Below are 27,165 nucleotides of genomic sequence, written 5' to 3' on the forward strand. Positions count from 1 at the left end.
TTTTTATAAGAATTGCCTTGGTCATGGTGTCTGCTCACAGACAACTTGTCTGGGTACATGTATCTGTAAGACCCTGGTTTCCATCCTCAATACAAAAAAAAAATTCTGTTTTCCAAGGAGACTTCACTAATTTCTTCCAAAAATGTTTAGCTTTTAAAAACATCTCACTATGTCTGGCTTTAACTTAAAAATGTTCCTACTTCAGCCTCCAAGTGCTGAAACTTCAGAAAGTGTCCCGTCATGCCCAGGGAGCCATGTAATTTCTCTGGCTTGTTCAAACCATGGGGAATATCTTAACCAATGCCCATCTGTATCTAACCATCCCACTCCCTTTGGAGCAGAAGGCTAAGATTCAACACAGCAGTCATGGAAGCACGGCTAGTCTTTATTGAAGCCAGCATTGGTGTGAGCAGGGAGGCCCCAGGTGAGCTAGGCAGTACTTTCATTTTCCAATGGATTTTTTTTCTCCTCAAACACCTTTGTAACCCAAGAGGCTTATTTGTCAAAATACCTGCTACATTCTAGCTACATAACAAATCTGACATCCCATCAGTATCTATGAATGCAATTTCATTGCACTTTCGGTCAACAGTTAAAAAATAACCTTGAACAGGGCAGTGGTGGCACAAGCTCCCTGCACTCCAGAGTTGAAGACAAGCAAACCTGTGAGTTCAAGACCAGCCTGAGCAACATAGTCATTTCCAGAATAGCCAGGGCTACACAGTATAAGAAAGACAGAACCTCGAGGTTTCCCAGTGACTTGCCACCAATGCTGGGCTGGAATTCAGGGATTTGCTTGCCTCATATGAAAGCTTTTTAAAGCAATAAAATTTTCTTTGTTCAAAAAGGTATTCATTCATAGGCAGACTGAAACCCAGGGCTCTACATCAGTCTCATTATAAAGGAGTATATAAATGTTGAGAGGAATTCCATTAAAAAATATTGTGACCAAGAAAATATTGCTTGCCTTTAAATAAATATAAATGGCAAAAAATTAAATATACTTAAAGGGTCATTTTCACAAATATACGTTACCATGTAAGGATCCAAGGGAAGGCAGCCTCCACAGCCCTCGAACACACCTGCCACAAAGGAAGGCTGGCTGTTTGGTATAAGAACAGCTCTCCTGGTTGAGTCTGTGTTGTGCAAGCTGTGGAATGGTTGATAGATACCCAGGCCCGCTTCAGTCAGCCAGAGCTATGGTTACTGCAGCTGGGTTTATGTGGAATCCTGCACAAGTGCCTTTCTGTGTTTCTCTGAATGCTCTCTGCCTGTCTGGCTTCTCTGCAGTCCTTTGTGTTCCCTCGGTGAAGCCGGCCCAAGTGTTCAGCTTCACCTCTGCCCGGCATCTCCCCGTGTACCCTACAGTTACAAATAGACTTCTAGCCAAAAGGAAACCATTACACCACTGTGAACAGGGTACAGTCACAAATATTCACAGGCAGGGCTGATACTGGAGGATATCTCACCAAAACAAGACCAACAAAGTCATGTGACTATGGTTCTAATAAAAAGAAACCTGTCAGAAGGCCACCTGCCAGGCCGTGGCTGACGTGGCATGCAGCCAGCAGTTGAAAGACTGTAGGCACAGATTGCTATGTACACTGTGAAATATTGCACATGACACTCAATCTTTCCTTATGTCCACAGGGAACAACTGCAAACATACAAAACCTGGGTCCCTTCAGATGATGGCCAAAGTCCAACATGGAAGCTGGACACGTGAGACATAGACTAGTCCAATGTGGGGTTAGTAGTGGGGCCCAGGGCCCTGGAGAGAAGAGTACGCTCAGTCACAGATCCTTGAGGAGACTGGTCTGGCGTGTACAGCACAGGAGGGGAGCCCACACTACTGGAGGGACTTCGTAAGTGGGCATCATAGGAGCTCGGGGTTAGGCCGGTCACTGTGTCACTCTGGGGCACTTCGCCTTTCAAAAAGTCATCATCTTCATCCTCTACGAGCTCCTGTGGAGAGAATGGAGTGTTGAAAATAACACAGTGTTGGTCTGGAAAGTTTTCATGGAATGGTGAGATGGTGCTTGCCACCAAGCCTAGAACGCGAGTTTGGACCAACATGTGAAAGGAACGAACTAAACCCCCAAGATATAAGTCTGTGTATCCCTGAGGATCTCAAACCAAGAGCAGACTCTACAGTGAGCATTTGTGGCATCTGTACTTGGTGGCTAATGAGCAGATGGCTGGGCAGTGAACTCCACTAGGATCACTTTGTTTGTGGAGCCAGCAAAGTCTTATCCAACAGGAACTGATTTCAACCTGTGGCTCTGACCACTGGGGTCTGAACGGCCTCTCCAGGGGTCTTTCACAGGGTTTGGTTTTAGACAGGGTCTCATCTGTAGCCTCATCCTCTAGCACCCGTCTCACACACACTGGGATTACAGACACTGGCCACACCGTTATTTTCAGCTATTTTTCTTCTCAACACCTCCCTTGCATACCCCAAGACAGGGTCTCGCTATGTAGCAGACTGGACTCAAAACACTTGATCCTCCCAAGTGCTTAAGATGACAGACATGAAGCAGCACACCCAGCTTCGGTGCTGGGATGAAGGTCACGGCCTCACACATGTCAGTCAGGCACTCCACCACTAAATGAGGCTGCAAGCCATTATAAAAGTACCTGATTATTTAAAAGAAATAAGCCAGGTGCTGTTGCACATCTTTAATCCCAGCACTTGGGAGGCAGAGGCAGGTGGGTCTCTGAGTTCGAAGCCAGCCTGGTCTACAGTTCCAGGACAGCCAGGGCTACAAAGAGAAACCTTGTCCCAAAAACCCAAATAAACTAATTAATAAAAATAAAAACCCAGATACATGTACACTTGGAATCTTGGCCTTAAGGAGGCAGAGACAGGCGGATTCCTGTGTTCACTGGCTAGCCAAACTCAGGAAAACTCAGCCAAACTCAGCCTGCCAATAAAAGATCCTGTCTGAGAAAATAGCCTACTTCCTAAGGCCAATACACAGGTTGACTTCTGGTTTCCATACACATGTATGCAACTGATCACACACATATATACAAACACATACAAAAAAAAAAAAAAAGAAGACAGTGGCCTAGTATGACAGTGAACAGTACTGAGTGAGGGGAGAGGGAGGGCGGGCCCAGGGCTGCATGAACCACCATGACAGAAACAAATGAGACAGAACTCCACAGATGCTCTCTTACTAAAACCATAACCTGGGCCTTGACTCAAGCGCATGCACTGTGCGCACTACAGGAGACTCTAACCACTGTCTCCACCCAGCTTTACCTTTTTAGTGGACTTCCTAAACTCCTGGAGCTCGTCAGCACTCATGTCTTCCCAAATCTGATAAACAGGATCGATGAACTTCTTTGACCTGCCAAGGACGGCATTTCAAAGTCAGTATGTAGCCAAAAACTCCAACACCATGGCTCTCTTCTCAGACACACACCCCAGAGCAGGAAGGAAAGACTACAGCTGACAAGGGAAGTCTGTCGAGTCTGAGGTTTCAGCATTAGGACCCCCAGTAATGCAGGTGAGTGATTAAATCTCTGTCTCTCAGATTTCAAGGGAAACTGCTTTTGACCCATTCAGTAAGGAACAAATTATCACATGGACAAACAGACTGATATTCTGGAACTCCTACAGGAATCTGTTAAATGTTAAGTCTAGAAAACCAACTACAGTGACATCACCCAGCCAAGACTTAGGGACCAGGCAACATGAAAAGCTGCATATAAACTATCTGGGGCTGGAGAGATAGCTCAGTCATTAAGAGCACTTGCTGTGGTACACATGTATACATGCAGGCAAAACACTCACAAAACAAAATACGTTAGAAAAGGAAAAAAGAAAAGAAAGAAACTGCAGTTAGCAAAAACATACAAATACCAAGAATGACTCAGTGGTTTCCCAAAATAATCTTGTAGATAAATCACAAACACTGGGATGGGACTCAGTCTCTAAAGGATAGATAATGTTGGCAGAAACCTAGGAGGCCAAAAGCTGTCAGTCCTCTCTGTCCTGGAAACCGGACTCACCCCCCGCCTCCCAGACTAACCCATCTAAACCAACCAGTTCACAAACAAAACAAAACAGCAAGCCAAAAAAGGCCTCAGTACCGCCTGGGCTCAGGAAAACATGAACACAGAATGGCGTTCTTGTGAAGCAGTCTGAGGACTTTGCCAGGCACGCATTCACTATCACCCAAATTAACAGTAAGCCCACTGAGGACAGAGCAACTCAAAATCCCAGCCTTGGGAAGAGGAAGAAGAGATGACCTACCTCTTAAGCACACAAGGGTCAAAGGGGAAGAAAGTGTCCAGTGGGTTGGTGCAGGTCTGCACAGAGTCTCCGCCAGCTGTACTTCGAATGACGGGGAGCATCTGGCGACTGTTCCTCTCCATGATGGTGTAGCAGAACACGAGCTGGTATTTACTGTGGGATACACAACAAAGCTGAGGGAGCATCCCCATGATGGGGCCAGGCCTGTGGGCCGTGATATCGAGATCACAGCTGAAATGCAAACACTGCTGGATACGAGGGTGAAAGAACAGAACCAGTTAAGGTAAGTGCTCAGACACGAAGGTGCTGCACAGAAACACATGCTGGCAAAACACTTGTATACACTTGGGAAAACAAGTCAGGTACAGCGGACATGGTGGCACACACCTTTGATCCCAGTGGAGGCAGGAGAATCTCTGTGAGTCTGAGGCCAGCCTAGTCTACATGGTGAGTTACAGGACAGCCAAACCTACATAGTGAGACCTCATCTCAAAATAACAACACACACACCAACACCAACACCAACAAAAAGCCAGGTGCAGTGCATACTTTTAACCTCAACACAAGGCTGGGCTCACTGGCTGGCACTGTTGTTCTTAAGCAAAAATTCACTTAAAAGATTTTTCATGAAATTCAAGTCAGCATAGATGAAATTCTAAAATAGTAGCACAATATAATCCAAAGATAACTAGTTCCATATTTACATGCTGATGAATGACAGTAGGAAAGAATGAAGCCTTTGCTTTCCATAATTACAGCATTATACTTCTGTAAGACGAGAAAATGTGTGCTATAGTAAAAACCCTGACTCATGCCATGCTGTGGTCGGACATCCAGACAGTGCAGAGCTCCATGCTCAGAAATTAGCTGGGGTGAGGATGGGCCATGCACTTTCCAGAACACCTCAGATTTGTTACTGCTTGATACTGAATTCAGTTTTTGTTGTGCATTCTGAAACTTCACCACTGTCAAGTGCTTCCTGAGAGCCAGACTCGGCTGTCCTAACCTTTAACTATCACGGTGTCCCCCAGTTTGTTCTGTTACTAATACGTGTCTCCCTGGAACTAAGGAGTTGTGGCTTACTGACACCTCGCCGTGCACTAGCTTGCCTCTTTAGTATTCGTTTGTCCATTAAGTATTAGAGTCCTAGGCTGCTCTGGATAAAAGCGGGACTCCAGTGTCGCTAAGAATAAAATACCTGGCTGTACTACTCTTGCAAGAACAGCATTACTGGTTTCTTTATATGTATTGCTCTTGAAAATGGACTGGAATTTACTCTCAGTGCCAAAGCAAATGGCATCCAGCACCAAGCTCCACCCCTTGACTTTTTAAATGCCCATAAAGGAAAATGCAAACGACTCACTTTGTGATAGCAGCAAAGAAATTAACCACAGACGGCAGGCAGATCTTCAGTGGATTCAGCTGGCTCAGCACGATGCGCTCAAAATTTAGACTCTGAAGATACCGCAGACCTTTGATTAAAAGAGGGGAGGGGTTAAGATATCTTTAAAAGCACAAATTATTACATACGTAAAAAAACAGTTTCAGAGCTCTGTGGTAGGACACATGCTTAGGATGGGCTTGAGCCCCAGTACACCACACCCCAAAATAAAGATATTATAAACAAGTTACTGGCAGAAATACAGGAATAAAAGTCAAGCCAACTACTGATAACAGTACAACTGTTCGAAAGAAAGAAACAAGTTCCTATTGGGTGAAGGATTACATGGCAACTTGGAATCTGTGTCTGTACGCTCGGGGCAGGCACCAACTCAGTCCAACTCGTGCCTTCATTAGTAGTGAACGAAGCACCATCCTAAGATTGCACGTTACTGACAAGATTTCCTCCCTCTCCCTCAGTCACTCCTACAAAGGAATCCTAGCCCAGGCTGAGGTAGAAAAATTATGAATTGAAGCCAACTTCAGTTCCATAGTGAAATCACCTCAAAAAAATATTTTTTTAAAATAAAATGCAGATACATTTATTATTTTGAACCAAGCAAACCAATTCATGTCTATTTTCTTAATTACCAATTAAGCTGGTAATTAAAATTACCAATTTAAAATTATATAGGAATGGAGAGATGGCCCAGGAGTTATGAGCACTTAATTGCTTCTGTAGAAGACCAAGCCTGAGTTCCAGGCTCAGTCCTGTTTGTGGCTCCGATTCCAGGGGTCTGGTGCCCTCTTATGAACTCCATGGGCACTAGGCACACACATGATGCACAGACATACATGCAAGCAAAACATCCATACACATAAAGTTAATAAACCTAATATATTAATAAATTATATTATAAATAATGTATGTGTGTGTATATTTATATGTGTATATACATTCAAAAATCACATACAAAGCCAGGTATGGCACACAACTGTAATCTCATCCCTTGGGAGGCTTAGGCAAGGTAGCACACACATACACACACAGACACGGACACAAATAGACATAGTATCACATATACACGCACATACGCACGCACACACACACACTCGAGTCTATGTGCATGTAAGCCCATGCACGCGTGTGCACACACATAGGCACGTCCCTATTGGGGTCCAGGCATAACCCCTCACCCACATATGGCCCTGGGACTTCAGAAAACTACAGGCATGTGATAAAATCTAGGACAGTGGTTCTCAACCTGTGGGTCACAATCCTGTTGAGAGGTCAAATGACCCTTTCACAGGAGCCACCTAAGATTGTCAGAAAACACAGATATTTACTTTACGATTCATAACAGTAGCAAAATTACAATTATAAAGTTAATAATGAAAATATTTTTGTGGCTGGGGTCCCCACAACATGAACTGTATTAAAGGGTCGCAGCATTAACAAGACTCTTTTGTTTTGTTTGGTTTTTTGAGACAGGGTTTCTCTGTGTAGCCCTGGCTGTCCTGGAACTCACTCGGTAGACCAGGCTGGCCTCGAACTCAGAAATCCACTCTGCCTCCCAAGTGCTGGGATTAAAGGCGTGTGCCACCACCACCCCGCAGCATAAAGAAGATTAAGAACCACTGGCCTAGGAGGAATGTTGTCCTGGGGCAAAACAAGACCACGAGGAAGTACATCAGGAAGAACTCAAATGAGGAGAGCCAAGGACACTGCTTGTTCAAGCTCCAAGGACAGGGCTCTCTCTAGTAGCCAGCTAAACAATACATAAACAGCAGTGGGAAAAACAAAAGTTGTTCATCCCTGAAGTGAACCCAGAACTCAAGGTCCATGGTGCTCCTGTGGTGACACCCCACCCACAACCCCTTCACACATTTAAAAAGCAAGAACTTTTTAAATGTATCAACAGGATGACCCATAGAGAACAATGCCTTGGGGAACTGTAAGAGAGGCTCCAGGGGAAATTGGCAGAGGGCCTTTACCTCAGTTTATCCCCTGGATTGCTTGTGGACATGATTCTGTGCCTCCTGTGACAAACATTCACCTTCGATTTATAAGACAGGTTTATTCCTGTTGGATGTCGGAACATAGCTATAGAACCCAATCTGGCCAGTGTACCATGAGTCTGGATATGGCCTTCTGCCTTGCTTTTGTTTCCCAGACATAATCTACAGTACGTGCCAGGCAACTGTGTTTAGATTGGTCTGTTCTGAGAAAGCTCTGGGAAAGGGCTGCCCTGTCTGATAATATTTAGCATGTGCTTACTGGTGTTTATTTACATGTTTTTCTGATCATGTGTTTCTGAACTCAAGCAACTGTCCTTGGTTCACTCTGTGTTATATTCCTGTATTAAAAAGCACACTGAAACTGAAGTAAAGTTGTCTACACTAGACTATACCCCACCCCATCCTTTCAGGTCCTCAGATCCCAGACAATACCTGCACAGTTCGATGGAAGCCGGCAAATTCAAGACCAGCAGCAGTGCCCTAAAGGTGTACGTACAGAAAGAAAGCCCAGCCTGGACCCACACAACTGACCTTCCTTCAAGTTTCCACTCAAAAGCTGCTTGTGCCTAAAAACAAAAGTGTAGAACACAGCCTGGCAGGCTGAATAGAACGGTCCGTGGAGTGCAACGTCACAGAAAGCCTTTGATCCCGAATCCTGGTTATTAAGGTACATATGCAGCCAGTTAACCAAAAGATCCAGGCACGACTTCACAGTGCTAGAAAGAGAAAAAAGGCAGAGTTATTGATTTTATCAGAAAGCTAGATACAGAAACACACACTATCCATTATAGAAGGCTCAAACACTACCTATGGGCTGGGGTGTAGCTCACGGGTAGGCAACTGCTTAAATGCATTATGTCTTGGGGTCCATCCCCATCACAAAAAAGAAATAACTCAACAAAATAATAATAATAATAAAGAAAACAAAACAAAAACAAATAAGCAAACAAAAAAACTCACCAAAAACCTTAGCCAAGAACAAAGAAGCAGAAGGAAAAGGATGGTGGTAGGAAGTTGCCTCCCAATTTTTCATTGTGGTTTTCCGTCTGAGACAGGGTTTCTCTGTATAGCCCTGGCTGTCCTTGAACTCAGAGTTCCACCTACCTCTGCGTCCCAAGTGCTGGAATTAAAGGATACCTTCCGTTTTAAGGTAAGACAGTGCTGTTTTTTGTAGAGCAAGAGGCCTTAGGGACTGACTTGTAGAACAATTTTGTCTCAGAAAAATACAATAAAACAAAACAAAAAACAAAATACTTCTAAGGATGGAGCTGAATTATTCCAACAGGTTTCCTGGATCAGCTCCCAACCCAATGTGGCTAAGATCACATCTTCTTATGGTCTGGACTTACAACGTGGAGCCACACAGACTTTCAATTGACTAGGAGATGAGCTAACAGCATCTCTGCTGAAAGACAGCTTCTGGAGCCCCCTGAAGAAACTGGCCTCCATCCCACACCTAATTACCTTAAAAAGGGTATTCCTCAGGTCAAACAGACACAAGTGACTTGGAAAGCAAGTGAAAAATGACAAACCTACAAAAAGAATCAAAAAAATCTACACCAGCATGCTATCCATGAAGACAGACAGCCTCTCAGGATGACACATGAACACCTGCTTTCTAAAAGCTTCATGTACTTCTTCTATTATCCAAAATGGAGCTTTCCCCTTCTCAAGCTGCTTCTTAGAAATAAAGACATCTTACACTATAGTGAACAGATTTCCCCCTTGCTTTACAAGGACAGACCAAAAGTATACGGCCTATTTCTTTGACAAAAACAAACAAACAAACAAACAAACACACTATAATCTTCCTAAAACAAACATTAAAAAGGATTTGGAGAGCTGGAGAGATGGCTCAGCGATTAATAGCTTCCAGAGGTCCTGAGTTCAATTCCCAGAAACCATGGGATCTGATGCCCTCTTCTGGTGTATCTGAAGAGAGTGACAGTGTACTCACATAAAATAAATATATAAATCTTAAAACAACAACAACAAAAGGCATTTAGAAAATTAAGTTACTTACATAAGAGGAATAAATTTAGCTCTTGCTAAAAAGCTCCCCATGTAATTCGCAGCAGCTTGTCTGATGATGGCAGGGTTATTTGGATCCTGCAACTTTTTCCAGAGATGTTCCAAAAATGCTTCTGCAAATCCCTGTAACAAGAGAGACTGCTAGCTTGATCTTTCTAATGTTGAAGATATTCTAGCTCTCAGCACCCTGAAGATGTCATCTAACAATGTAGTTACACCGCTAAACACGAAAAAGCAGTCATGGCTCTTATTTAAAAGCCCAGCCCAGCAGACTCAGCTTTCCCACCCCATCTCTCTGTGTCAGTCACTGACACCTAGAAACACTGTCCCTCTAGGACCCAGTGGCCAGGCTGGGCTGGGCCTCAGGTCATGTCCTTCTTGACCTCTAATATAGTCGCCCCAGCCTCATCCCAGCCCTTAGCAGGACACCTGCAGGGCCCTTCTCCCTCCAGCTATTTACTCCTCAGTGAATCTGCCAAACCTCGGCATGGATGCAGCTTTCCCTCTCCCTGTGGGCCTTCTCAGCACACCCATCCCTTGTAACCCGTCCTGGTTCCTTCCTATCAGCCCCCACACCTAGAAACACTTTCTTTTCTATCCCAAAGGTCCCCAAGAGTTTCGGGCAGGGACTCAGGTAGATGAATCACACGTCCTCCATTAAGATCTCTCCACTCTCACCTTCAGAGAACATCCACCTCCAACTCTTAGTCTAGACCCAAGGCCCCCCTAGACATTCCATCCCTCTCTCTCTTCAATTCTGTGACATAATGTGACCTACAACCAGGATCCCCTGACACACCTCCAACTCCCTGGGGACCCCATCTCTAGAGTACGCAGGACCACAGGTGTGTCTCGCCTGAAGCGCCCTCAGCCTTCTCTCTTAGCCCGTCTCTACTCCTTCCTCTTTACCACACACGCACCTCCAGAGGCACTTTCTATCAGACAACCCATCACTTCCCTAAGATCCAGAGAGGGTAACAGAAACCAAGAACAGAACACCTGCTCAAAGACAAGACCAGATATCAACACCAAGAAGCACCTCAAATCCTGATGTCTAGATAGACAGCAGTGCAAAAACACAACTTTAACACCCAAAACAACACACCTCCACCAGAATCCAGCAGCTCTGCTGCAGCAGGCTCTGAAAACTGCAGCATAGCCGAAGCACACATAAGGACTTTAAAATAGCAATGATGAGTGTGTCCAAGGACCTTAAGGAACAGATTGATATGAGGAAATTCCTTAATAAAGTCCCAAACACACAAAGAGTGGAATGAAATAATGACAGTAGTTCAAGACACGGAAGATGAGAGGCCGGGTGGCGGCAGCACATGCCTTCAATTAAAAAAAAAAAAAAAAAAATCCTTAGGGTAAATCAAACCAAGCAAGTGAAAAACTTGCATAATAAAAACTTTTAAGACACTGAAAAAAATGCTACAAGATGGAAAGATCTCCCATGCTCATGGATTAGTAGAATGAATACAGTGAAAACAGCAATCCTGCAAAAAGCAGTCTAGAGATCCAACACAATTCTCCACAGAACTTCCAGCTCATATGGAAACAAACACACGCGCGCATACACACACGTGCACACACACACAGAGAGAGAGAGAGAGAGAGAGAGAGAGAGAGAGAGAGAGAGAGAGAGAGAGAGACAGACAGAAAGCAATCCTGAATAATAAAAGAACTGCAAGAAGTATCACCATCCCCAATCTCAAGGGGTTCTACAGAGCTACAGTAATAAAAACTGCATAGTACTGGCAAACAAAGAAATGTTTATCATTGGAATCAAATTGAAGACTTAGACATTAGTCCAAACACCTATGGTCAGCTGATTTTTTTTTATCAAAAAAAGAAAAAGCCAGAAATATACACTGGACAAAAGAGCATCTTCAACAAATTATACTGACCTAGTGAAACTGCATGGCGGCATGGCTGCATGCAGAAGAATGTAAAGATCCCTACTGACCCCTGCATAAAATTCACCTACAAAGAAATCAAAGACTTCAATATAAGGCCACATACCCTGAACGCAACAGAAGAAAAAGTGGGGAATAGTCTTGAACTCATTGGCACAGGAGAAGACTTTCTGAACAGAACACTGATAGCACAGGCACTAAGAAGAATAAATGAGACTTCATGGAATTAAAAGCCTTCTGTGCAGCAAGGGACACTGTCATTTGGACAAAGTGGAATGGAAAAAGAACAGAATGGGAAAAGAACTTACACCAATTACACATCTGAAAAATGGTTACTATCTAAAATACATAAAGAACTCAAAAACCAAAACCTGAACATCAGGAAAACAACACAATTTAAAAATGGGGTACATAATTCTTAACACAGAGTTCTTAAAAGATGAAACACAAATGGCTGAGAAACATTTAAAGAAATGTTCAAGGATCCTTAGTCATCAAGGAAATGCAAGTCAAAACTACTCTGAGATTTCCTTCTACACCAGTCAGAATGGCCAAGATCAGTAAGACAAAGGACAGCTCATGCTGGCAAGGATGCAGGGGCAGAAAACACTCACCCATTGCTGAGGGAGTACAAATTCTACAGCCAGTATGGAAATCAGAGTGGTGGTTCCTCAGGAAGCTGGAAATACATCTACCTCACTTGTGGGTATCTACCTAAAGGACTCTGTATCCTACTACAGAGAGACTTGATCACCCATGTTCATGGCTGCTCTGTTTATGCATAATAGCTAGAACTAGAAACAGCTTAGATCTCATCAACAGAGGAATGGATAAAGAAAATATAGTACATTTACAAAATGGATTACACAATTCAGCTGTGGAAAAAGGAGGAAAGAAAGAAAGGAAGGAAGAAAGAACATATTAAATTTGCAGGTAAATGGATGGAGCTAGGAAGAAAATCATCCTAAGAGTCGTAATTCAAACACCAAAGACAAGATCATACATGGATATTGAAGTATTTAAGCCTTCGACAGGCTTCAATATAACCAGGTGTTAGGTATAAAGAATAAACTAGAAGGGATGGGAGGGTTTCCCAAGGTAGGAAAAATAATGGGAGGATTAACTGGAGAGAGGAAGAGGGAAGAGGGGGTAAAGGAGGGACAGCTAACACTGTGGGCAATCTGAAGGGTCATTAGAAACCTACTACAATAGAAGCTTCTGAAAATATATACATACTTGAAAGAAGTATAAATGGAAGCACCAAATATCAAGGAAGACAAACCCACAACTATACATCTTTCAGCACAATGTGAACCCTCCAGGGCCAGGACTACTTTACATCTTTGTTGTAACCCATTGTTTGGGTTGTTGAATTGTTGGCCAAAGAAACTCCCCCAAAATTAAAGCTATCGCCAAGCCTATTAGTTGTTCTCCACAAACTGATGATGAGGCCTGAAGGCTAAAGATAACACTGGAAATCTCACTGAACAGAGCCTTCACCTTTTACTGACTAGAATGCACGGTACTAGAAAGGACTCTGTGTGCTACCAAAGGAGAAATGTGATTAGCAACCCAGCTTCAAATCCTTCGATCTACAAGGGTGACCTGCCTCCATGACACACTGTGCCAAAAGCAACACAACTGTTGAAGTAACCAACCACTATCTGACTGAATTTAAGGCCCACTCCAGGAGATGGAATCTATGCCTGGCTGCCAAGAACCTGAGACTGATAGATCACAGACTTAACAAAAACCCAAATACAACTGTTTGGCAAGAAGATGAAGCCATAAAATAATGGTTCTGCTTTACTTATTGATTGGTGTCACTCATCCATCATAAGAGAAGATTCCTGCAGTAAGACTGGAATGTGTAGCAGAATTTCCCCCCAATTAATTTAAATATTAATACAACAAGAAGCCTGTGATTGGACAGGGGAAAGGGAGGTGGAGCAAAGAGTTTCAGAGACAGAGAGGGGGGGGAGAAGGAAGATGGAGGAAGAGGAAGATGATCCAGATTCCTTGTGGCTTTAATTAGCCCCAGGCAGCTATGAATATCATAAAGGACAGGATAATTGGGATAACTGGTCTAATCTAGGTGGGCAGCTTGTATCATTATCAATTGGCTCTGATATTATTGTGTGGGCATCTTGTGAATGGAGAATTTACTGATATATAAATCTGACTAATTAATTACAAGCTTCTAGAGTTTTGATTTACTGGGTTAAGGGGATTTGTGACAACTAGCCGCAGGGGGTAGATGGCTGAGAAGAACAGTGGTTCTGAGGTAGGCGAATCAGGAGATGGGAAGACCTGCAGCATGAGAACCTTGAGATGGGTGGTCTCTACTTGGGGCTAGCCCTGGAGGCAGAGGGGGTGGCAGGGGCCTGAGAGTAGCCAGAGATAGCCAGGATGTTGCATTTTTTATTATTTCTTGCAACAAGAATGCATATAGAGACCCACATCTTGACGATGAGAGTGAGAGAGAGACCTTTGACCACTCAGTTCTAAATGGGTTGTCTCCATCAAACCCCTCCCCTCAGAGCTCAGGAACTATGTAGAAAAGCAGGCCAAAAGAAAAGCTATCTCCAACTCCCTGTTGTAAAGGAAAAATCAGTTTCTCCAAAGGCTTTTCAAATCATACTTAAGAGCAGGCTCCACGTCCAGGAGTAAATAGCCAATATAAAATCTTATTTTTTGCTTGTATATTAAAGTTTCTAATTTTATGTTTTTATAAATCTTGTTTGTGTCTGTTTGTGTCTTTGTGTACCATTTCCCTTTGTTTTTTATGTGCTGTTATTCCTATTGTTGTTGTTATTATTTGTGGGGTTTTGGTTGCTGTTGTTGCCTGTTTGTTTTCTCAAAGAGAGAAAGAAAGAAGGCCTGGAGGACCTGGGGTATGAAGATTAGGAAACCATGATCAGAATAGATTGTATTTTTTAATTAAAAAAGAAGAAAAGAAAAACCTACCTCTTAAAACTACAAAAGTATCCCAGGTGGGAAATGATCCAATGGACCTCACAATCAATGCAAAGGGTGAGGCTCAGTGGTGTTTCTATTGTCCCTACCAGTGGGAAGAAATTTGATGCCAAGCCTGGCAACATATAGAATCCCTGCTCAGAGACACAAAAGCTGGTGAGAGGGCTCAGCAGGGAAAGGTGCCTGCCACTAATCCTGACACCCAAGTCTGAAGTGGGGATTCATACAATGGAAGGAGGGAACACACTCACAAACGCTGTCCTTTTATAGGTATATGGTGGCAAGGTGCATGCACGTTCACACCCATGCTCATGTGTACACACACACACACACACACACACACACACACACTCCATACCACCACAAGCAACAACAACCAGAAACAGACACACAAACCTAAATAAATGTCACATGTAATTTTACAAGTCACAGCAGAGCTAGAGGGACAACTCAGCAGCACCCACACGGAGGGTCACAACCTCTAACTATAGTCTCAGGGGATCCAGTGCCCTCTTTGACCTGAGGACATCAGACACGCAAGTGGTACATAGAAAGACATGCAGGCCAAATATCCATATATATAATTAAAAAAATAAAATCACACACACACACACACACACACACCCCTCTGTGCAGAATGTAGGTCTGAGGGAGAGCTTTGCAAAAGCTCTGTGAGTACAAGGCCAGCTGGCCTACTCAGCAAGTTCCAGGCCAGTGAGGGATATGTAATGAGATCCTATCTCAAAAAAGAAAAGACCGAGTGATTTAGATCCTGAGCCAAACCTGAAGACCAGAGCTTATCCACACTCCTCAGAACTCCCCAGAGGTTCTTGCTATGAATACAAAGCATTCTATTTGTTTATCAGCCACACAAACACAAGATTAAATAGAGGAATAATTGCCAACAGGCTTCCTAGCAAAAGGCACGCCCTACACCAGCTCCCTAGAGACTGTTTTCTAAAGCCAGGAATACTCAGGTTTCATTAAGACTGAGGTTAGCTTTTGGAGAAAGCCCAAAACTACAGTTTTAAAACTCTGGGTTGCCGGGCGGTGGTGGCGCACGCCTTTAATCCCACCACTTGGGAGGCAGAGGCAGATGGATTTCTGAGTTCGAGGCCAGCCTGGTCTACAGAGTGAGTTCCAGGACAGCCAGGGCTTTACAGTCTTGAAAACACCAAAAAAAAAAAAAACAACTCTGGGTTAAGAAGTTTGAATATGAGACCAAAAGATGGTTCAATGAACTATGCTTGATCCCTGGGGCCCAAGTAGTAGAAGAGAACAAACTCCCTCAGGGTGTCCTCTGACCTCTGTGAAACAAGAGAGTTTGCTGCTCTTTTAAAAGACATGTGCTTGAGTCCTAGCACTCACCTCAGGTGGCTCTCAATACTGAGAATAAAAGAAATAATAGCCCAGGCCAGGTATAATGGAGTATGCCTATGATACCAGTTCTTAGGAGGCAAAGGCAGCCAGATCTGAGTTTGATCCCAGTCTGGTCTACATCTCTAGTTCCAGGACAGCCAGGGCTATAGAGAGTCCCTGCCTTTAAAAACATCCCACAAACATCTCCAGGGCTGGGAGCCAAGGATAGCTTGGTTGGTAGAGTACTTGGTTGCTTCCCTTACAAGAGCTGGATTTAAGCCCCAGTACCACCAAAAGGGGAAGGGCACCATCTAGTGACCAAAGGCAGGACAACACCTTTAGTGTCTTCCACAGTTGTTGAGGAGGAAAATGTGGAATAAGATAATAAAATAGGGCTAGAGAGATGGGCTGGGGATTAGAAGCTCATATTGCTCCAGAAAACCAAAGTTCAGCTCCAGGGGCTCTGATGCCCTCTTCTAAATGCTGTGGGCAATGCTCACACAACACACATAACCACACACAGACATGCTCAGGTACACACACTTTTAAAAAATAATAGTAAGTTTTTAGTTGAGCCTGGTAGCATATACCTCTAATCCCAGTCAGTATTCATGAGGTAAAGGCAAGCAGATCTCTTGAGTTCCAGGCTAGCCTATCAATCCATCCATCCATCCATCCATCCATCCATCCATCCATCAATCAATCAAACATATTAATCTCAATTTACTTACCAATTTGAAGCTGCAAAGGAAAAACATGAAGAACTGTACATGGCAGGAGGCATGTGTGGGCAACACAAGTTTGTCAAAGATGGATATCAGATCCCGGTATAAATCTTTTGTTTTATTGTTATCAATTTTACCTACAGAGAAAATTTTAATGTTAATTTCACAGACATTTTCAAAGAAACACAATACCATTAGGAATCAGCATTTGAAAGCAGTGCTGGTACAGGCCTTTAATCTCAGCACTCAGGAGGCAGAGGCAGGTGAATCTCTGAGTTCCTGGCCAGCCTCGTCTACAAAATTAGTTCCAGGATAGCCAAGGCTGTTATATCAAGAAACCGTCTCTTGAAAAACCAAACCAAACCAACCAACAAACAAAAAAAGTCAGCATTTGGGCAACGGCTGTACATTCATGAGGCTCAAGTACAAAAAGTAAAGAAAAGGCCTAAAAGCAAAAAAGCAAATCCAAACCAAACCAAAACCTCAGAATTAAGCAGGCAGCAGTTTTGCATCCTGAGTCATCTCAATGGCTCCAGACTTTGCCTTTCTCAAAGCAAATCAAAGTAATCCAAATGACAAGGAATCAAGAACTTACTTCACACACTGCTGTGAAGCCACAGTCTCATGTAGCCCAAGCTGGCCTGCAATTCTATGTACAAAAGGCCGATCTTGAACTCACGTGCCTCCTGCCTCTACCTCCCAAAATCTGAGACTACAGACATGAACTACTATGTCCATATCTGCTATGCTGATTAAACTCATGCCTTCTTTTTGGTTTTGAGACAGGGCTCCTCTATGCACCCATGCCTGTCCCGAGACTTGGGTCGCTAACTCAGAGATCCACCTGCCTCCCGTGTGCCACCAAGGCTGGCTAATAAACTCATTCTTAAACCACAGAAGGGTGCATGGACATGCAGTCTCCAGGTTGTTTTCTGAAAACTAGTTTACTCTGTAAAGTTAAAGTCCTGACACTGGGTATAATAAATACACCTGCAAAGGCCTCCCAAGAAACTATAGAATACAGGCACCATCCTAAGATGGTCAGCACACCATTATTGAACTTCCTTAGCATCTCAAATACAAGTGATCTCTTCTAAAGTTGTCCAAACACCATCTAATGCCCAACAGTGAGAACATTATGGGCTTTGATGTTCACTTTGAGTACTGAAGTCTTAACCCCACTGCCTCCATTTTCAAACTGTGGCCCTGGACCAGAAGAAGGTGGTGTGTCTAGCCCTGTATCTCGTCCTCAGGGCACCCTGGCGGTTACCATGCACACGGCAGACATCCTCAATGTAGGACAGCAGCAAAGAAAGCAGGGTGTCCAGGCGCTCGGCAGTAGGATGGGCCATCTGGCTAGGCCGTTCCTGGTCAGCTTTCTTCTCAGGGTCAGTGTCCTCATCTTCATCCTTGAACAAATGGAAACTGATATTACAGAAGTCACAGACTCCTTAGTGTCTAGGGAAACTGACACAGGCCATTACTTCTTTTAAATAACAAGAAAACACACACATTGTCCCAGTCTCTCAAGCAGAAATGTGGACCAGTCAGGTCTTAAATTTTAAATAAACACCAGTGTATTCTCCTTTTTTTTTTTTTTTTTTTCATTTTCTTTACCTTTTGGGGTTTGAGGAATGGGGCAAGTGTGAGAGGGAGAGACTGGGACTGGATCCTCATGCAGACTAAGACTGTGTACCCTCAGCCCTACTCTCAAGAAGACCTAGACAGAACTGGCTATGCCGACAACACATTCCCATCCCTGAGTCTGCAGTGCTGTGGCTGTGTCACCTTTCCTAGGTCTGGGCAGCATCTTAAAGCTACTGTGTTGTCTGCCAAGAACACACAGCCTCTCCAGTCACAGCCTCAGAACCAATATCCAAGAGTCAAAGGTGGCACAGAACCATTGAGATTCTCAGGGACCATAGTCTGTCTCATCTCCAGAATCTACATGGGAGACGACAACAGACTCCAAACAACTGTACTCTGGCCCATGTTCCCATGGCACATGTGTGCCACTTCCTGCCACATCCAGAAAACAGGCTCTCACTTAGCTCCTCCCAGCTCTCTTGCTCCCCATGCCTGGACTCAAAAGTACCTCAATTCAGCTCAAACTCTGGTCAGTAACCTCCACAGTACACCTCATCCCAATTAGAGAGTGATGACTTTAAGGTATCTAACTGGCAAAATATAGAAAGTAGGCCCCAGAGAGATGGCTCGGCTGTTAAGGAGTACTGGATGCTCTTCGAGAGGACCCGGATTCTATTCCACATGGCACCACACACCTATCTGTAACTCCAGTCCACAGCAGCTTCTGACACCCTCACACAGACATATATGCAGACAAAACACCAAAGACATAAAATAAACTTAAAAAAACAGAAACTAAACTGGGACACTTTGTGCTTGCTGTTTCCTCAGATGCTTGTGGCTTACAGAAACAATGAAAAACATTTGATGAATGAAAATGAAACAAATTTCACCAAAAACAAACTTAAACCCTTAGACATAAGATAAGGCTACACTTATCTTAAAGGGCTCCATTAGCATCCTATATAGGAAGTAAATAACATGTCAGCACTGGGCATGCTACTTACCTGTAATCCCAACAACATACTCATTCAAGAAGATATTCACAAGTTTGTTAAACTATTTACTTACCACAAGTATGTGAGCAGGCACACATGTGCACACGTATGTGAGCAGGCAGACATGTGCACAAGTATGTGAGCAGGCACACATGTGCACACGTATGTGAGCAGGCACACATGAGCACACGTATGTGAGCAGGCAGACATGTGCACATATATGTGGAGGCTACAAGTTGCTTAGTTTCGTCTTCCTTGGGACTGCTGCCTACCTCTGAGACAGAGTCTCTCACTGATCTAGGGCTCACTACTTATTCTAGACTGGCCCAACGGTCATGCCAGAAGTCTTCCTGTCTGTGCCTCACTAGTGCTAGGATTCTGAGCACATGTCACTATACCCAACATTTTTATCTGGGTTCTAGGAGCTAAACTTAGGTCCTTCTACACACAAGACAAGCACTCTGCCTGCACAGCTATCCTTCTAGCCCTCCACTATTGTGTCTTAACAGAAATCCTGGAAAAGGCTAAGCCCACAGCTATCTTTCCACACTCTGAAGTGATAAAGCTCCAATGTATGCTTCTGTTAGTAGAAATGCTAATAAGGACAAGAATCAAAACAAAAGATTAAAGCAAAGGAGTTTAGCCATCAATGTCAAAGCAAAGAGATGCTGATGCTGACCATATTAAACAGTCCTTCTGTGGTATCTGTCCCACCACAAGTCTGAGCTGCTGTCTCTTCAGCATCTTCAATATCCTGCCGTGATACGCTCACCTATATCACAAAAAATAAATGAAAGCATTTAAAAAAATGCAGTGATTTGTAGCTGAAAATTAATCTACTATATATATTTTATATCGTTTGTCTTTCGAGACAGAGTCTCTCCACATAGACCAAGCTGTCCTGGAACTCACTTCTTAGACCACACTGGTCTTGAACTCACAGAGATACCTCTGCAGCCTGAGTGTTGGGAGGGCACTTTGCCTCCTCCTGAGTGCTGAGATTAAAGGAATGCACACCCTTCCCCTCCTCCCCAGCTGTTCAGGCTATACAGGGCTACAGCTCAATACCCTGCCTCAATAAACAAAATTCAGAGACTGGAGAAATGTCTCAGCTGTTGAGACCACTTGTTCTTTCCCATCCATCCATTCTTCCATCCATCCACCCATCCATCCATCCTTCTATCCACCCATCTATCCTTCCATCCATCCATCCATCCACCCATCTATCCATCCATCCACCCATCCATCCATCCACCCATCCATCCATCCTTCCATCCACCCTTCTATCTATCTATCCATCCATCCATCCTTCTATCCATCCATCCATCCTTCCATCCATCCATCCACCCATCCATCTTTCTATCCATCCACCCACCCACCCACCCATCAATCCATCCATCCAGCCAGCCAGCCAGCTGGTTTTTCAGGGCAGGACTTCTCTATGTAGCACTGACTGGCCTGAAACTCACTCTATGTACCAGACTGGCCTCAAACTCTAGAGATCTGCCTGTCTTCACTGAGTGTGCCACTTCCATCACCAGCTAAAAGCACTTTTATTCCAACTCCCAGTATCCACATGGCAGCTCACACCCATCCTTGGACCTCTGCAAGTACCACAAACACAAGAGATGCATAGACATACAAACAAAATATAAATACATACACAAATAATACATAAAATAAGACAAATTCATAGGGAGGGAGGGAGGGAAGGAGGGAGGGAGGGAGAAGAAGAGGAAGAGAGAGATGGAGAGAGATGATAGATAGATAGATAGATAGATAGATAGATAGATAGATAGATAGACAGACAGACAGACAGAGTGAGTCAGGGAGATAGCTTAGTAGGTAAAGGTAATTGCTACCAAGTCACTCAATCCCCAGAACAGACATGATGGAAGGAGAGAACCAACTTCCTAAGGTGTCTTTGGATCTCCACATACATGCCATTGCACAGGATACAAAAAGTAAACAAATGTTTAAGATGGGGGATATCAGGCTAGTGAGATGGCTCAGCGGTTAAGAGCACTGACTGTTCTTCCGGAGGTCATGAGTTCAAATCCCAGCAACCACATGGTGGCTCACAATCATCCGTAATGAGATCTGATGCCCTCTTATGGGGTGTCTAATGACAGCTATAGTGTACTTACACCTAATAAATATATAAAAACCTTTGGGCCAGAGCAAGCAAGGCCAGCGAGTGGGAGAAGACAAGAGGGAAAAAAAAAAAAGATAGGAGAAATCAAAAGCTAACAAAAATAAAAAAATATTAAATGCTTTTCTCCACTAAGAATTCTGGGCATGGCAATGCATGCTTTAATCCCAGGACTCAAAAGGCAAAGGCAGGCAGATCTCTGTAAGTTCAAGGCCCACCTAGTATAGATAATGAATTCCAGGGCAACGAGGACTACACAGAAAGACCCTGTCTCAAAGAACATCAGCTGGGGAGGGGAATAAGGGTGTGCACTCTTTTAAGCTCAGCACTCACGAGGAGGCAGAAGCAGGTGGATCTCTATGAGTTTGAGGCCAGCCTGGTCTACAAAGCGAGTCCAGGACAGTTAGGGCTCTGTTATAGAGAGAAACTCTTGTCTTGAAAAACAAAAACCAAAACAAAACAAAAATCAACAAAAGAGGAGATCAAAGGAATTGTATCTCCTCAGGTTTTCAAGTATTTCCAATTCAAGTCTCCTATTCAAGTATTTAAGACCCCGATTATGAGCCATGCCTGCACCTCAGACTCTCTAAAAAGCCTAACCATCTGCAGTATTCACTGGCAAAACACCAAAAACTATTACAATTCTAACGACTTTTTAAAATTTCACACGCAAGGACTAAAGAAACAGCTTGACACTTAAGAGCAAATACTGACTGCTTATGCAGAAGACAAGGGTTTGATTTCCCAACAGCTATCTGGTTGCTCACAAGCACCCCTAAGTGCAATAATAGGGGTGCCTCTTCTGATCCCCATAGGCACAATCAGTCAACAATACACTAGTTAATTAATTTTGTGTGCTATGTATATACATATGCATATTTGCACGTACGTGACCTAAATGTATACACGTTTATGTGGGCAGTCCCAATGTTATCAGGAGTCTCCCTCAATTGCTTTCAACCTTATTCACCAAGGCAGGGTCTTTCAGAACCTAGAGTTTGCAGATAAGGCTAGTCTAGCTAAGCAGCTAGCTTTGGAGATTCTATTTTTATTTTCCAAACACTTTCGCAGACCATAACACCTATTCAAAGTTTTCATGAGCACTTTACTTGCTAAACCATCTACACAAGCCAAAACCAAGGACTTTTGCTTTGGTCATCCTTGATAATACCGACCAGACAGACTCTCTTCTTCCAGATCCTCAAAACATCCACAGGTTAAGTTACCTCTCCCTTCTGACCACTCCTGCTCCCTGTCCTGACTGAATTGTTCCACAAGCTTATTCTTAGTTCTCCAGCTACAACTACTTGGTAAGTGTCTCAGTTAGTGTTTTATTGCTGTAAAAAGACAACATGACAAAAGCAGCTTTTATAAAGGAAAACATTTTAACTGAGGCTGGCTTATAGTTTCAGAGGTTTTAGTCCATTATCACAATGGTGAGAAGGATGGTAGCATGCAGGCAGACATGGTGCTGGAGAAGTTCTAAGTTCAACATCTTGACCTGCAGGCAGCAGCAGGACACTGTATCCCACCCTGGGCTGAGCTTGAGCAGAGAGACCTCAAAGCCCATCCCCACAATGACACACTTCCTCCAACAAGGCCACACTTGCTCCAAAAGGCCACACCTTCTAATAATGGCACTCCATGTGGGCCAAGAATTTAAAAACACATGAGTCTATGAGGGCCATACCTATTAAAACTACCACAGTAAGTACTCTCCAACTAGTCCCTGCCTACAGCTAAACCGGTCCAAACTGGAACACGTATCTTAAAACAGCCTTCTGCAACAGCCTCTTTCCTCTTTGTTTCTTTAAACAAAACAAAGCCTGACCTGTGGAAAGAGAGGGGGGAGAGAATGGAGGGGGAAGGAGAGGGGAGGGCGAGGGGACAGAGTGGGAGCAGGAAGGCAAGAGACCAAGAGAGCAAGAGCATAAGTCAGAGTCTTCAAACATAAACAGATGCAGCATCTCATTTCAACAGTCATGCTGGGTCTTTCTTCATATCATACATACAGTCCCATCAGGCAGTCTAGCTCACAGCATTCCCCACAACGCACCTCTGCCTTTGATGACTGTTTGAGCCTTGTCTCTAACCATAGACTAAGCTGTCTACAATTCCCAGAAAATAGGAGAAGTTTAAAAAGTGTGACTAGAATGAAGCAAAGAACTGGGCTGTTTTCCACATACGAATACACAGTCATAAAACTCCATAAATAAAATAGAGGAAAAAACAAGGTGATCTGATACTTACATCTAACTTGAGTAACTTTTCAATAACAAGCTCCAGAATTTCACGCCTCAGAGTTGGGAAATACAAGCTTATTCTTAATAAGTTATGAACATAGCATTCCTAAGCATGGGACATAAAAAGATGAACAATTCAGCACAATGCTTCAGGACATAAGCAAAACATCAATTACAAAACTTTTATTTAATAGAAAAGTTTCTAAACTGCACTGCTCAAATCTATACATGCTAAGTATAATGAATCTAATGCCCAGTCTCGTTTCTACTTAGTAACACACTACTAACTTCTGGCAACTTCCTTTCTAGTTCCCTCCTCTGTGGTGCTGAGGAACAAACAGGACCTCACGCACACTAAGCAAGCACTCTGCCTGAGCTCCACCTGCAGCATCCTTGGTAATTCCTATGTGTGTAAGCACAACACAAAAGTTATTTCTGAGCTGGATTCTGACCATGACCTGCACATAGCAATAACACTAAGACTTCCAAGGAATTAGACACTAGGTGTGGTAGCTCACACCTATAACCCCAGCACTTAGGAGGTCTTGAGGCCAGACTGGGCTACAAATTAAGACTCTGATTCAAAAAAATATAGTAACAAAAAGAAAACAATATAAGGAATGTTCTCAGTCATTTCTTGATTTTTTGGGATAGGATCTCACACTATAGCTCAGGATAGCCCTCAAACTTGCAGGATTACAGATAGGCCTATACCACAACACTCAGTGAAATAATCTTGAGTTTAAAAATCGAGAAAGGTATTTTTAAGATATTGATATTAGGGGCTGGCTCAAAGATTAAGAGCACTTGCTGCTCTTCCAGAGGATCCAGGTTCAATTCTCAGCAACCACATGGCAGCTCACAACTGTGTGTAACTCCAGTTCCAGGGGATCTGACATCATACACAGACAAGCAGGCAGAACACCAATGTACATAAAATAAAAATAAATCATTAAAAATTTTTTTAAAAAAATTCAGAGTACTAATTAACAATAATAATACTATCTAAAATAAAGTCACAAAACAATCTTTCCAGGAGCTGAAGAGATGGCTCAGCAGTTAAGAGCACTGATCGTTCTTCCAGAGGTCCTGAGTACAATTCTCAGCAACCACATGATAGTTCACAATCATCTGTAATGGGATCCAATGCCCTCTTCTGATATGTCTGAAGACAGTAACAGTGTACTCACATACATAAAATAAGTGCATTTTAAAAAAATATTATTTAAGCCACACAGTGGTGGCACACACCTTTAATCCCAGCACTTGGGAGGCAGAGGCAGGTGGATTTCTGAGTTCAAGGCCAGCCTGGTCTACAGAGTGAGTTCCAGGACAGCCAGGGGTATACAGAGAAACCCTGTCTCAAAAAAAAATTATTAAAAAAAAAAAAAGCAATCTTTCCATGAAAGATTTCTTACCAGTGTTCTCTCTGATTTCCTCACAAATGGGAATTTGTCTACCAATATTGGCATTAGAAACCATGGTGTCCTATTTAAAAAAAAAAAAAAAATGCAATCCGTGTTAACTGTACTTTCTAAGATGCTGGTATTTGCATATAAGCAATAAGGACATAAGAGGCAAAAGAGACAGCCTACCTACCTCAAGCAAGTAAACCGAAGTCAAGGAAATCTCAGAGAAAAACCCTAAACAACTTACATGAGGATATTTTTTATTAACTTTGTTATGACAGCAAGTCAAAAGAAAAGCTTTTCTTCAACAAAAGCTTAACAGACTCCAGTTTAAATGTTAAGACATGTATCAGTACATAAGTATAGTAAAGAGGCAAAGTATCATTAACCTGGACAGGGTCTCATGTATACCGGGCTAGCATCAAACTGTGCGTAGCCAAAATGACCCTGGGTGCCTGACCCTCCTGTCCCTACCTGCCCAACTGCTGAGACTCCATATGCAATACACCATCCGCCAGCCCCCACACCCAACTTCTCATGTGTAGTTAATAAAAGTTACCACTGCCAGGTAAACCCACAAACCCAGCAAGCTTTTTATAACCGCATTCCATTCATACGGCACAGTGCAAGTGTGCATACAGGATCTCAGTAAAAGGATTTAGAGACCACATCCATTGAAGTTAAAAGTAAAATCCCAACTTCTACACAAAACAGAGGTAAATTAAATATAATTAAATTAATTAAATATAAACTAGACAGCTCAACAGGCATAAGATGATTTGGAGGGAAGGACATTTGCATCTTGAGTTTGAGCCCTAGCTACAAGGTGGCAGAAAGGAACCTAGGCTGTCAGATGTCTACGACAGCTGATAGATGTCTTATGATACACTGAACACCCGTGTCGACACACAAATTAAATTGTTAAATAAATTAAAATAACAAACATAATAAACAGAAAACAGAAACACCATTTTCAACATGTGCTATCAACACAGTTGAGTGTGCATACATCACAGGCAAGTGACCCACCAGAATTAACCCAACCTGTTAAACCAAGCACCATGATTCAAAGTCAACAAAAGAATACTCACGATGGGACATATCTTGTTATTATTTGCAAGGCTCTGTGACATGTGTCAAAATTTGCAGGAAGATCTACAAAGAAAAATTTGAGTATAAACATCAAAACTAAAAACTGCAAAATTGTGGGGATGTAGAATCCTGGGTATTTGGCCACGCCCCCAGAGCCCAGAGACCTGCCACGAGGTCTCCAAATCCCAAGTAGAGGGTGGGTGAACAAGTCTCTGCCTCAAGATTTCCCTGGCCCCCCCCCTCCCCCCCCCCCCCCCAATATAAGCAAACCCCTTCCGACACTTTTTGGGAAAGTACGCCAGACACATCGCCATGTCAATAAATGTCTTCAGCTCTACACACCTCTTGGAATCCTGGACTCATTGTATAAGGTCAAAACCTGCACGGCGGGGCGGGAGTGGCCCCAGGGACCGCTCCCCGACCTGCGTCCCCGCTCGCCCCACGCAGCTGCCCACGACCTCTGGGAGCGAGTAGTACCCGACACAAAATCATGTTCCTAAAGCTAAAAAAACTTTCTAACGAAAACTCAGCAACTGACCAGAGAAGTAAGAACTGCATGGTGTCTCTTCAATTAACAGTGAAGATTAAAAGGAATAATTATGTCACACCTGCATAGATTCTTCTAGAAGAGCTAGTTTTTAGCTAAGCATGGCAACACATGCATATAATGAAACACTCCAGAGGCCAAAGCAGGATTGCTATTAGTTGGAGGCCAGGCTGGGTCTACAGAGATACTACTTAAAAAATAAAATAAAATAAAACAAAACGTAGGGTGGGAGAGGGGGAGTCAGCTGGTAGAGTGCTTGCCTGGCATTCACAAAGCACTGACTTCAATCTACACAAAATAGACATGGCAGTATATACTGTAACCCAGTATTCAGGAGGTAGGGAAAGAAGATCATAAGTTCAAGTCCTCTTCAGGTACATAAGATCAAGACCAGTTTTGGGATACATAAGGCCTTGACTCCAACGCAGGTTGGGGAGTACTATTTATTCTAGTAATACACTTAG

General features: G+C 43.3%; 1 protein-coding gene across 1 annotated transcript in view; it reads right to left on the reverse strand.

Annotated features, from left to right (window-relative positions):
• Positions 1 to 364: 364 nt before the first annotated feature.
• Positions 365 to 27,165, reverse strand: part of Rrn3 (RRN3 homolog, RNA polymerase I transcription factor) — a 36,449-nt gene continuing 9,648 nt past the window's right edge. The window contains exons 7-18 of the mRNA XM_028778327.1: positions 26,154 to 26,217; positions 25,072 to 25,141; positions 23,661 to 23,759; positions 19,938 to 20,030; positions 17,944 to 18,082; positions 16,680 to 16,810; positions 9,687 to 9,817; positions 8,195 to 8,379; positions 5,628 to 5,736; positions 4,265 to 4,417; positions 3,269 to 3,356; positions 365 to 1,965 (exon numbers count right to left, since the gene is read on the reverse strand). Coding sequence (XP_028634160.1) covers positions 1,735 to 1,965; positions 3,269 to 3,356; positions 4,265 to 4,417; positions 5,628 to 5,736; positions 8,195 to 8,379; positions 9,687 to 9,817; positions 16,680 to 16,810; positions 17,944 to 18,082; positions 19,938 to 20,030; positions 23,661 to 23,759; positions 25,072 to 25,141; positions 26,154 to 26,217 — 1,493 coding nt within the window. The 3' untranslated portion in view covers positions 365 to 1,734. The remainder of the gene's footprint in view (positions 1,966 to 3,268; positions 3,357 to 4,264; positions 4,418 to 5,627; positions 5,737 to 8,194; positions 8,380 to 9,686; positions 9,818 to 16,679; positions 16,811 to 17,943; positions 18,083 to 19,937; positions 20,031 to 23,660; positions 23,760 to 25,071; positions 25,142 to 26,153; positions 26,218 to 27,165) is intronic.

This window comes from Grammomys surdaster, unplaced genomic scaffold, assembly GCF_004785775.1.
Source record: "Grammomys surdaster isolate TR1022 unplaced genomic scaffold, NIH_TR_1.0 334, whole genome shotgun sequence".
NCBI lineage: Eukaryota > Metazoa > Chordata > Mammalia > Rodentia > Muridae > Grammomys > Grammomys surdaster.